This window comes from Cibotium barometz, chromosome 32, assembly GCF_041138505.1.
Source record: "Cibotium barometz isolate CiBa-2024 chromosome 32, ASM4113850v1, whole genome shotgun sequence".
Lineage (NCBI taxonomy): Eukaryota > Viridiplantae > Streptophyta > Polypodiopsida > Cyatheales > Cibotiaceae > Cibotium > Cibotium barometz.
Genome location: NC_141077.1, coordinates 51880349 through 51893208, shown reverse-complemented (window position 1 = coordinate 51893208; position 12860 = coordinate 51880349). Strand labels below are relative to the sequence as shown.

At 40.4% G+C, this 12860-nt stretch overlaps 1 protein-coding gene across 5 annotated transcripts; it reads right to left on the bottom strand.

Moving 5' to 3' along the window:
• Positions 1–420: 420 nt before the first annotated feature.
• LOC147620324 (protein PHR1-LIKE 2-like) lies at positions 421–3490 on the bottom strand. Of its 5 annotated transcripts, XM_086772529.1 has the most exons (8): positions 3322–3490; positions 3046–3235; positions 2100–2176; positions 1945–2020; positions 1810–1858; positions 1653–1722; positions 1025–1571; positions 624–917 (listed from the first exon to the last, which is right to left on the bottom strand). In XM_086772529.1, exons 2-8 carry the CDS (start codon positions 3233–3235, stop codon positions 877–879), a joined length of 1050 nt encoding a protein of 349 aa, XP_086628655.1. In that variant the 5' UTR covers positions 3322–3490; the 3' UTR covers positions 624–876. The 5 variants fall into 5 exon arrangements, with proteins under 5 accessions (XP_086628650.1, XP_086628651.1, XP_086628653.1 ...); XM_086772524.1 differs by having other exon boundaries at positions 421–1571; XM_086772525.1 differs by having other exon boundaries at positions 421–1571; positions 1945–2002.
• Positions 3491–12860: the final 9370 nt, after the last annotated feature.

Genomic DNA, 12860 nt, shown 5'->3' with positions numbered 1-12860 from the left:
GGGTCGATGGAGACAAAGCAGCCTAGAAAGGTTTTAATGACAGGGAAGAGGGCACCCAAAAGGTGGAGATCGAAGAGAGAAGGGGTGGATCCATTAGAGATGAGAAATACTGGAGACAAAGCAGCCGAGACAGGCTATAAGAACAGGAGGAAGAGGGCACCCAAAAGCTGGAGATGGAAGAGAGGAGGGGTCGATCCATTAGAGATGCGAAATCCCAAGCATTCTTCTCTTTGGAGGGTGCGTGCTCTTCTTCCACGACGACAAGAACACTTTAAAGTGTTGCATGCATTCTACTTGAGTACTTCAAACAAGATTGATAGTCTCCAATAAAGGCACAAGAGCAACTCAGGACTACCAAGGTTTCTACTGCACGTCAGAAATCATCACCTTCATGTAAGAGCTTAGATGATGTCCGGATTCTAAGAAAATGGTTGTATTTCTCCTACAAAGAGAGGTAGCTCTCTATTAAGATCCTAATAACCCTCTACAGTTCTAAGAACAAGACAGGTCTCTATGCAGCATTATGAGCTCACATTTTGTCGAAAATGTACTTTCCTTCTACCCTTAAAAATGATGGGATCATCTGAACCCTCTTTCATTTTTGAACCAACACACCAAAATGGAAGGGTGAAGAGGCTACAGTTGTTGAGACTACAACTTAAATGTGTGCACTCCAGCTGGCTTCTCCAGTATACAATTAGTCCAGAGGTAACAATACCAAACAACACCAAGAAAGATTAGACTGAACTGGCCCAGCCATACCCAATCTTATTCAGCTCTTTGTTTTCACGAGGAACCACCACCTGGCTGCTAGAAATCAGCTGTACATTATCCGCAGCCTTTCTACAATTCCCTAATCTGGATGGGCTAAAAGCCTCAAATCTCTGAAACAATGCATCTGGCTCTGTAAATCTGGCCTGTTGCACCGAGTTATTATTAGCCTTAACAAGCCTGTTTATGCTGTCATCAAAAATCATTCTTTGTCCCATTGTTCCATCAGAGAAACACATCGAAGGCTTGTTACCTGGACATCGAGTTTGATCGTCACATCCATTTTCCAAAGGCATGCCCTCGTAAACAGCATCAATTGAACATTGTTCCCATGCCAGCTCACCCACTGAGACCATGCAATTACTGCTATGTGTTGTTTCTGCCCTTGCACTACTAACCTGAAACTCTTCAGCACGGAACCCATCATTCTGGCAGACTTGTGCATTCATGCCTCTATCATACCGTGCCGAGTTAGTCCTCCCACTACTGTCAAAAACAAAGCTCACACTGAGATCCTCTGATGCCTGTGCGTCTCTAGTAACTAGCTTTTCCCCATCATCATTCTTGAGCAGCTCATTGACTGTAGCCATGCCAGGAAGTGAAGGCATGGGCAGGGCAGGCAAAGGGGAGTTTAAGCACTGTGTAGTGACATCTGAAGCCAAATCAGCAAGCTCACTCCTGGCAGCCTCAAATGCTGCAGACGACCTGGCTTGGGAAGCCAGAAGCTGCTGCGCCTTCTCCAGAATCGATTGGAGATACTTTCCTTGCACCTCAATCCGCGTTTGGAGCCGTCTTTGGACCTGAATAAGCATATGGTCAGTCCAAGATATCTTTTAGTGTGACCACAAAGCCAATTGCTTCCAAATGTGAAGGTAAATCACCTCCAACTGTTCATGCAGTTTTTTCTGAACTTCCATTTGTTGTCTCAATGCATCTGAGATTTCTTTCCCCCTGCAACACAAGCAATTTACAGTTTATCGGGCACCCAAACGCATGCATTTTTGTGACTATTTAGAATGAGAAGAACAAAGGACTCACTCCTTTTCGTCCTTCACAACTGAATTATCGTCCTTTCGTGATTGCTCCTCTAAATTCAGATTACACCTGGTTAAATGGGGTTTCTATCTTAGCTTAAAAGATACAATAATTACACTGGTTGAAGAGAATACTTACGCCCTTTACTACTTTCCACGTTTACTTCCCGCTGTGGTTGTTTACCAAGCCTATATTTCTGTACAAAATAAGGATGCTACAGATTCAGCATGTAACAATGTGAAAGTGGTCATCTGAATTGTGATGGATTGGTGTTGTCAAGATAAGAAGCTCACCTGAAGATGGCTTTTTAGATGGTAGAGTGTTAGACCTTTCACATTCATGACTTTCATCACAGACTTAGGGGTCGCTTCTGCAAATAAAATACAAAGCAAAACAAGTAGCAATGAGCATCTTCAAAATCTGCCGAGATGCATGTCAACTTCTTGTTACTTTGAGGCCTCATAGAGATAAAAATTCCAACAAGGGGGTCCTAACTTCTAAGGCTGAATACCACCGAACATGTCGTGCCAATCGGAGAGGGGGAGGGGAGTGGGGGGCATCTTGGCTAGCCTATCATTGATGGATGAGCAATCTTGCCTGTCCAACTCCCTGCCCAAAGGACATGGCAGGGAGTAACTGACACCAGCCTAAAACTTGTTGGACAATCACCAAGCACTGCATTGTTATGACTGACCCCACTAGCACTATAAACTTGCCAATCGCGCCTCGTCAAAGACATTTGTATTGAGCCTTAGGCCCATCCACATACATAACCTTGCAGAAAGACTAACCTCGTTTCACGACCTTTGTTCTGAACTCACTCACACCCCATCAGCCACAGCGTAAAATTATAGCTGAAAGATGTCACTTTCAAGGAGGCAGCAGCTAACCTGTCGACCAGCCACAGCCATTGAAATGTCTTGGAACCTCTCAGAAAAACCCATAGGCTCACCCCCATAACATATCTTAAAGAACCCTACTCTAAATCTAGCATGAGGGATGGTACCTGTTGGGAAGCCACCTAGCATGTGTTGAAAATGCCCAGTTACTGCAGTAAATTCCCTCTCCATGCAAAACAAACTGTACATAGGGTGTGACGATAGGGTTTCCATACACTAGTGTGACAGTAGGGTTGCCATACATAAGTTTTCGACAGTACATAAGCTACCGTAGATGCAATGCCATAGCGGAGGTGCGTCCATGAATGGGAAATTTAGTGAGAAGAATGAAGAGACTTACTGTCAGCTCCTCCAAGCTGCATAACAGCATCAACAAAGCGCTCATGGAGCTCAGGGGTCCAGCGGAGGCGAGGCTTGGGGTCGGCCGAAGCCACCAGGCTCACATCACCAGGAAGGTTGGTCCCGGACAAGCACAGCGATTCATGGATGGGGTCATCGCCAGAATCAAGATACTGGGCCTGATGATACATCTGCACTACCCTCCATCCATTACCACAAGGGCAAAGTGAAAGCCATGATCAATTCGAGACAAAGTGCGGGGTGTTTGAAAGCAAACCTTGGGAGCCTGCGCTAGTCGACTCGAGCAACTACACTTCTCTCTCGTTGCTGCTGCATGTGAGTCGCGTGGTACTTACCACACAGAAGGGAAAACTTGTGAATACATGATGATTATGGGAAGAAATGCACCATGTCAGACTCTCGGACACCACTTACTTTGGGTCGGGAACCTCTACATTGGGGTATCATTGTGTATGTACATTGTATTTTCTCACTCTTAACCTAGGCCTTCCTCTACGAGTAAGTGTATTGTTGGTAGAAAAACGAGGAGGTGTGAAAAGAGAAGCCTTTATTGTGAGAGAGAGTGTGCACGCACGTGTGCCCATGCACGTGTGTGAGTGTATGAGAGAGAAATATATATATATATAATCTAACTTTCAAAGTGTGGATGAGATAAGACATTACTTCCAACAAGAGATTGTTAGATAGCTAGGATATCATAGAGATATAATATATGCACACACACACACATACATGTGTGTGTGTGTGTGTGTGTGTGTGTATCACTTTTAAATAGTGGAGAAGAGTATTGCCAAGTATCACTTTAAAGTTATTTGCACTTCATAGATGTGATTGAAGCCAAACAAGTGTACAAAGTATATAAAGGGTGGATGAGATTCTAGTCAAATTAAAGTTGTTTTCTTTTTTTCAAAGTTTTTTTAAATGGCCAATGAAATACTATATGTAACTTTGAGAGTCAATCCAAAAATCAACGAAAACAAGAAGGTAAGGTGTAAAAATATTGATATTACCACTATGTATTATTTCTATGCATCTAAGGGCATATTCATTCTGACGAGAAGATGTGGTGCCAAGATGGCTAATTAGCCATCCTGAGATATTCACACTTTGCATTTAAGGGTGCCAAGTTGGCTAATTAGCCATCAGGTTGTACATTGGTCCCTATGAAGTTGTGCTAGACATAAGAAAACCCACCTTTAAGCGTTCTTATTTCATTTCTACTCCCATTGCATCTTTATACTACATTAACCCATGTGAACAACTGAAAAGGCACTCGGTTTCTAGGAATGCTAGCACTTCCCAATATGCATGAACATGTCCTAAGACAAGATTGTATCCATTGCACTCCACCTCTTTCATTGAAGCTATAATTATTTTAAAAAACACATGTGTGCACCTTAAGTTGAATACTAGACAAACACATTGGTTCTAACTTTCCAAAACCACAAAAGCTCTAATAAAATTAAAGCTATTTAGGCTTCTTTCCCTTAGCATTTAAGCACACCTAAGACTCAATTCAAACATCCAATATTGACATGTTCAAATTTGGAGCTACAAAAAAGGTTACACTACTAGAAACATGCAATTGATTAGAAGCACATGACTCATCTTGACTCTAATGAGAGATAACAAAAGGAAATTAAGTTATTGTTCACCTCCAATCTCCATGATCATCACATATTATGAGTTGCATTTGTGGAAGCAAGAGGAATAGCGCAAGATCAATCAAGCTATAGAAACTATGACATTTGAAACTTATGTCCCTCGATCAATAAAGAAATGGAGGATTGTGATGTATATGGGAAGAAAAGGAGACCACTCTTTGATTACACATGTCAACTTCACCATTTCTTGTTTACTCATTTTTTCCAATACATGGCACATCCTACTTTGCATTTCACATCACTAATGTTAACTCCCAACCATCTAGATACTCAAAAAATGCTCAAAATGCCTTCACTTCATATGTCTTTATCATTGCATTGAAAATAGAAATGGATGAGATTTTTTTTCTCTTTTATGTGAGCATTTTGGTAGTTTTAAATAATTAATTGGAGGCCTTTAAGCTTGAAAAGTAAAAGGGCTCATTTATAGGCATCGTAACCTATAATAATACGCTAAAGGACTATGGGCCTTAGGCATGGCCCAATTTAAGGCCAAGACATTAATAAGTGTGAAAAGGGGTCAAAAGTATATAAGACAACTATAAGCCCAAGTTGTAGATATCACTTTATGACTTTTACTCAATATTAATCAATCCTTGCTCATGTAAGCTTTCATGGTGACCTCACCCATGTCTAGACTTCCATGTAAACGATGTCTTGTGTCTCTAGACTCCATGTTAATAAGTCTCCCCTTTCCTCCCTTCTTTCATTGGTATCAAAGCGCCTTCTCTTTGATCCATTTTTACCGCTTTTTTTATTTTTTTCCCTTAATTTCTCATTATTTCATGGCTAGAAATTTTTCTTGGCATGGGAAGTGATGGAGACCTTGGATTGATTCCATTTTGGTAAAATTTGGTCAAAATTTGGGTTCTGCATCAAATTTGGGCCAAATTTGAGTAAGTTTAGGGTACCACAGACCAAAATTTGGGGGAAAAATGGAGAAATTTTTTATGCTCACGTTTTTTGCTCTTCTCCTCTTCTTTCTTAATCTTGTGAGGGCTATGGAGCTTCACTCTTCAACTAGAAGCTTGCTTAAGCTTACGGCTTTGAATGGGGGAAGCAAGAGCTTCACCTAAAGCTCTTATGGTGGTCATTTCAATCATGATTTTTTGCCCGTAAGGCTACCAGCTACGCATGAATTTATGAGGCTTCGAGGAGGTTAATACTCAAGATTGGCCCTTCCAACACATGCAAATGGTTTCTCCAAAGTGTAAGCAATGCAAAGTTGCCTTCAATGTTCAATGTCTCAAGTTTCTTTGCATTACGGTTTTCCATGGAAATTAGGGTTTCATTTCACATTTTGGGGAAATTGCTTCAAGATTCATCTTCTCAACGCTTTTCTACATCCATATGTGTGCTTAGTTGATGCAAAAACATGGGGATTGCATGATTCTTGGCCTCTTCTTGTGTAAATTAGGGTTTCTTTGAAACTTAGGGTTTTCAACCATACTTTTGGGCATCCATGCAATAGACTTGTTCATATGGCTCTCCTCTACTCATCCATACCCTTACTAAACAATAATGAGAAAGAAATTAGGGTTTTTTTGGCAAGAACAGGGTTTTTAGGAAAGTCTTCAAGATTAGGGTTTCTTTTGGGGTTCCAATGCTTATTCTTATTCCTCATAATCTCCTTAATCTTGCCATATATTGTTTGATGTCTTGGGAATCTCATGCATGAAACTATTATCATTGAAGGCAACTTCTATTGATTTCAGGGCATCTTTATGCAAAAGTGCATGGACATCTCATCTTAAATGTGCATCAAGTGTCATGAAGAAGCCATTGAAGAGACCAACAAAGCAATGGAATTGGAGCCATGGAAGAAGGATGTGAAAACCTATTAAACCTCACCAACAATATCAAATTCTTATATTGGATCTTTTGATTGGGCATGCAATTATAGATGCCACATGTAAGCAAGCTTGACAATCTTTCATTTGAAGCTTACACATCTCACACACATTGTTCTTACACATTCATTTGTAGAATCTAAATGTGTGTAAGAGTACCCTTGGCATTGGGAGGAGAGGACAAAGGGAAATGTATCTTGGACTTTCCGTGCTGTGAGTGCTGTGGGAAAGCAATACGGAAAGGGATCTAATAACAAGTTGGTAAAGACATGGCCTCCATTCCTTACCTTGGATTGAAACTTTGGTAAAGGGGTGAGAAGTGCTTGGCTAGGAGATTGGCAAGCATCGACGTGCTACATCAAATCAATCACCAAGTGGCAAGACTTCTGTTGGCAAAATGCAAATGCAAGGGTTGGCAAATCGATACATGCATGGTTGAGAAAGTGCAAAGATTGGGAAAAATTGTGACAATGGTTTACCATGGCCATTGGATAGTCTATGATGCTATGCTTTTGGCTATGTGAATTGATGCCTTGAATCATTGGGATTTGGCACCAAATACAAAGGAGGTTATGCCAAAATTTTGGCAATTTCTGTAGCAATACAAAACACCAATTCAGTCTAGAACCATTGGGGCTGATTTGAAGTGGTTTACATGTGGAAAGATTAGGAAGATTTTCACACTAAGTAGCAATGAATCATAAACTCGAATAGACAGTAAAGTAAACCAAAAATTGACTAATCTTAAATAATCGTTTATGAGACCAAGCATAGATGGCTTGTCTCTACCACAAGATGCTACATGAAAAAACATGCACAAAGGATAGACATATGATAAGAGTGTTGGTACCACAAAGGTTCACCACTATTTCTCTCCACACAAAGGAGTCCACCACATAGGATACAATAAGAAATGTACACCCACATAGGGCAAGGGGGTATTTATACACCTAGAGAGAAGAAGGCACCTAAAGCAAGTTTCCATGATGACACTTGCATCCACTTGCAATGCCTAATGGACCTAGTCCACATCTACTTGAGTCCCTAAGGTTACCCAAGTGAACTATGATTAAAAAAATCATAGTCTAAAAGGTCTCCAAGTATTAAATCCACCATCCCAAGGTAGTATGCCTACAACTACTGTAGATCACATCTTTCAACACCTCTCTTGAGCTACATACATCCCTTGTAGGGTGTGTAGACCAAGATACTCACACAAAGTGAAAAAACAATGATAGGTTGCCCACTAGCCATCACAAGGATACCTTAGCCCACTAGCTATTACAAAGGTCTTAGGCCCATTACTAGAACAAGATGTGTACAAGGTTTGCTTCGTGCCTTATAGTTTCTTCCTTCTTGCCTTTAGCTTCATTTTCCTCGTCTCTCTTCTTCTTGTAGCAATCCTTGATTACATGAACATCCATTACAAAAGCTATCTCTCTTGTGTTTTGAGAGGTTGTTGAATCATTTGCAGGTTAAGTTGTTGAAGTAGAGGTTGTTGAATCATTGGCAGGTTAAGTTGTTGAAGTAGAGGCTTTCCTTCCTTCCAATCTTGTCTCCTCTAGAATGAGTGAAGATGAATGACACTAACACATTGCTCATATGCTTCAGGCATACTTGCAAGTAAAATGAAAACAACTTCCTCTTTTTGAATGACCACACCAGCTCCAATAAGCTGGTCTATCAAGCACGTAATGTCATTAATGTGAGAAGCCAATGTGGTCTTCTCCTCTTTCTCCAATCTATACAATTTCTTCCTTAAGAAGAGACGAGATGCAACATTGACTTGACCACCAAAGATTGCTCTTAACCTAAACCAAACATCATTAGAGGTACGGGAGGAACTGACTTGGTGAATTCGGTTATCACTTAAGCCATTTAGATGATGTATGAGAGAGCCTTTGCATCATTTCTCTCCGATTTTGCAACCATATTAGGATTCCTATAACTCAACTTTCTTTCAGTCCCATTCACAGCTCTCTATCTGTCAAAGCCATTTGGTTCTTGATGGGCCAAGTGTGCTACTTAGTTCCATCAAATCTATCTCCCTTTTTAAAATACCCATTCCCATTGCCCTCCATTGCTACAAAATGAAAGACTACCCTCTCTGAGCATGAAGAACCCTTTTTATAGATGAGGGTTTGTACAACAAGAATTATCAATAGAAAATAACCAATGCTAAAGCTTTAAATGCTAAAAACCACCCTCCCCAAATGCATGTTCATACCCATGAATTTTGAGAAACCTAATTTCCTTGCTGCCTAGTATTAATGGGGTTTCTTACTCACTTGAGTTTTGATTTTTCAAATTTTTAGTTTAATGTGCTTAGGGTTTGTAGTACTTGATACACATGAAGATGCCATGCATATTTTCTTGACAAAATAAGCTTCTCACTTTGCGACCACCCAAGGTGATGTGTGGACACTTAAAAAAGAGGTAGTGCCCTTTATACACTAGGAATTGTACAAGGCTTGAGAAATTCCAAGTAAATCCCAAAAAACGATAAGCCACCTTTATCCACCTTTAATGAAGCGTCAACACAAGTTGTGAAACAACCCAAAATAGTATCAACTAAACCACTTGCAAGGTCCAAAAGTAGTATCAGCCCAACATTCAAGGTCGCCACTTGCACTCCCAGGCACTCATTTATGTATGTGCCAAAAACCACCGTTAATAAGCCTTACGCACAGCCAAAGTCCACCAGCTCACCAAATGCAATGCCATTTGCAGTAGCCCCAGACTCTTGAGAAAAATAGCCGCCACACTATGGAGTTCTCGTTAGTATACACTCAATACCCACCTCTCAGCATGTATCTCACTTTGATGTACAATGCACATTTGTTAAGCCCCCATTATGAGAGGAGTAGCCATGGTGCATATGTCTTTAATGGGAACCCTGGTGGAGACACCGATGGGGTCATTATTGTGACCATTCATGATGGTTAGGCGACAGTATGAGGAATATTTCCTAGAATATTCCCTCGGATATGCGGTCCATCATTAGTGGGCGGTGGTCAGTTGTGGGTGGGCAGCATTCTTGATATGCAGGCGGTGACCATGTCTATGCACTATAACCACCCTCGTTATATACGCGTCTAACACACCGCCTACAGTACTATATATGGACATGGTTGCCATGAGCTAAGGCATTCAATGCTTATGAGTATCCACCCCCTTCTACACTTCGTACATACTCCATCAAGAGTCTGTCTAGATCGCCATCTAAGCTCTACTTGAGAGCGTAGGGGTGGATAGCACCATCACTTGTACCTCTTTGGTATAATCAGAATTTTAAATTCTCTCCATTGTGTATCTATTGCATTGTCTATCGTGCTTTGTCTTGCTATCTCTATCCATTGTGCCATATTCTTATAGTTCTTACAATGCCATCTTCACATCGAAAAGCATGCACCTAGTTGCTTTGCTTGTTGAGGTTTCCTCTAAGTCTCAACCTCTCTCACTCTTACAGCGCCATTTGCAATTGGCTGCCCTTGCACATTGAAAGCTAGCTTTGCCCAAAGCCCCGCCACCACAGGTGATGTTGACCCTTCACAAAGCAAAGATCTCTACTTGTTGCTGCTGTGTTAGAGGAAGCTTGACAATTTAGGTTGGTTGAATGCTCTGAGTACTCGGCTTGAGTTGGTTTTATTTGCAGGTCATCGTCATAAGGACTACAGAGAATGCTTTAGCGCAGCTCCAATACAATGTATATTGAGCTCACTAAGAGCTAACACAAAGTTACACTTCATAGATTCTAGATCTCACAAAGAGAAATAGAGAGTAGCTCACCACTTTATCTTGATCTTTAAGTAGAAGCAGGCCACCGAGCCCATATAGAATGTAGAACATATTAAGCTGATGTAGAGATTGGGTTTGCTTGACGTCCTTCAATTATTTTACTCCATTAGGTAGGGACTCACACAAAGTATGTTGATAAGACTTAACCTACTCACCTACACTCAAGAAAAACAAATATGTATCTCTCTTATGACTCATAAAGAATGCTTGAAGGACCCTCATGCCACTCAAAAGATCGATAAGAATGATACATCTCTAGTAAATGCTTTCCCTCTCTCACTCTATGTTTGCCACACACAAAAGATTGAGTAGATGTACATTTACCCACTAGATAATCACAAATATTCTTAAATCCCGATCTCACACAAAGATTAGGAAGGCTTTCTAAATATACCACTTAGTTAGAGAAATGAAAAAGAGACCTCCAGTACGGAAAGGGATCTACGTATAAGGTGGTGAAGACATGGCCTCAACCCTTGCCTATACTACTTGGTTTAGCAATGAATAATAAACCCAAATAGACAGTAAAGTAAACCAAAAATTGACTACTCTTAAATAATAGCTTATGAGACCAAGCATAGATGGCTTGTCTCTAGCACAAGATGCTAGAGAGTGGAACAAAACATGCAGAAAGGATGGACATATGATAAGAGTGTTGATACCACCAAAGTTCACCACTATTTCTCTCCACACAAAGGAGTCCACCACATAGGATACAATAAGAAATGTACACCCACATAGGGCAAGGGGCTATTTATACACCTAGAGAGAAGAAGGCGCCTAAAGCAAGTTTCCATGCCACTTGCAATGCCTAGTGGACCTAGTCCACATCTACTTGAGTCCCTAAGATTACCCAAGTGAACTATGATTTAAAAAATCATAGTCTAAAAGGTCTCCAAGTATTAAATCCTCCATCCCAAGGTAGTGTGCCTACAACTAATGTAGATTACATCTTTCAACACCTCTCTTGAGCTACATACATCCCTTGTAGGGTGTGTAGACCAAGATACTCACACAAAGTGAAAAAACAAGACTATTACAAAGGATTTAGGCCCATTACTAGAACAAGGTGTATACAAGGTTTGCTTCATGCCTTGTAGGGTGTGTAGACCAAGATACTCACACAAAGTGAAAAAACAAGACTATTACAAAGGATTTAGGCCCATTACTAGAACAAGGTGTATACAAGGTTTGCTTCATGCCTTATAGTTTCTTCCTTCTTTCCTTTAGCGTCATTGTCCTCTTCTCTCTTCTTCTTGTAGCAATCCTTGATTACATGGCCCTTCTTTTTGTAGTAGAAACAAGACCTTAGAGTCTTGAACTTCTTCTTTTGACCATCCATCACAAAAGTTGTCTCTCTTGTATTTTGAGGGGTTGTTGAATCATTGGTAGGTGAAGTTGTTAAAGTAGAGGCTTTCCTTCCTTCCAATCTTGTCTCCTCTAGAATGAGTGAAGACGACAATATGACAAGGGTCAGGTTGGGTTGATTTTCAATGACACTAACACATTGCTCATATGCTTCATGCTGCATACTTGCAAGTAAAATGAAAACAGCTTCCTCTTTTTGAACAACCACACCAACTACAATAAGCTAGTCTATCAAGCACCTAATGTCATTAATGTGAGAAGCCACTGTGGTCTTCTCCTGTTTCTCCAAACAATTTCTTCCTTAAGAAGAGACGAGATGCAATATTTACTTGACCAAAGATTGCTCTTAACCTCAAACAAGCATTATTAGAGGTAGGGGAGGAACTGACTTGATGAATTTGGTTATCACTCTAGCCATTGATGATGTATGAGAGAGATTTTGCATCATTGCTCTCCCACTTTGCAACCATATCAGGATTCCTAAAACTCAGTTTTTGTTCAATCTCATTCACAATTCCCCGAAGTTCTCCATATGTCAAAGCCATTTGCATCTTAATGGACCAAGTGTGGTACTTAGTCCCATCCAATCTATCTCCCTTTTTGAAATACCCATTCCCATTGCTCTCCATTGCTACAAAATAAAAGACTACCCTCTCTAAGTAGGAAGAACCCTTCATATATAAAGGTTTGTACACCAAGAGTTATACTCAATAAAAAATATCCAATGCTAAAGCGTCAAATGCTAGAAACCACCCTCCCCAAATGCATGTTCATACCCACGAATTTTGAGAAACCTAATTTCCTTGCTAGCTGCTATTAATGGGGTTTCTTACTCACTTGAGTTTTGATTTTTTTTAATAAAAAATTTAGTTTAATGTGCTTAGGGTTTGTAGTGCTTGATTCACATGAAGATGCCATGTATCTTTTCTTGACAAAATAAGCTTCTCACTTTGTGGGGCCACCCAAGGTGATGTGTGGACACTTTAAAAAGAGGTAGTGTCCTTTATAACGAGGCTTGAGAAATTCCAAGTAAATCCCAAAAATGATAAGACACCTTTAATTGAAAGTCTTCAAAGCGTCAATACAAGTTCTGAAACAACCCAAAATAGTATCAA

Excerpts from the sequence above, each read along its gene's own strand:
- LOC147620324 (XM_086772524.1), bottom strand. The coding sequence starts at position 3,235 with ATGTATCATCAGGCCCAGTATCTTGATTCTGGCGATGACCCCATCCAT. Across the intron at positions 2,021-2,099 it reads ATCTAAAAAGCCATCTTCAG|CATCCTTATTTTGTACAGAA; the intron begins GTGAGCTTCTTA and ends CTGAATCTGTAG. Across the intron at positions 1,859-1,944 it reads CGTGGAAAGTAGTAAAGGGC|AGGAGCAATCACGAAAGGAC; the intron begins GTAAGTATTCTC and ends ATCTGAATTTAG.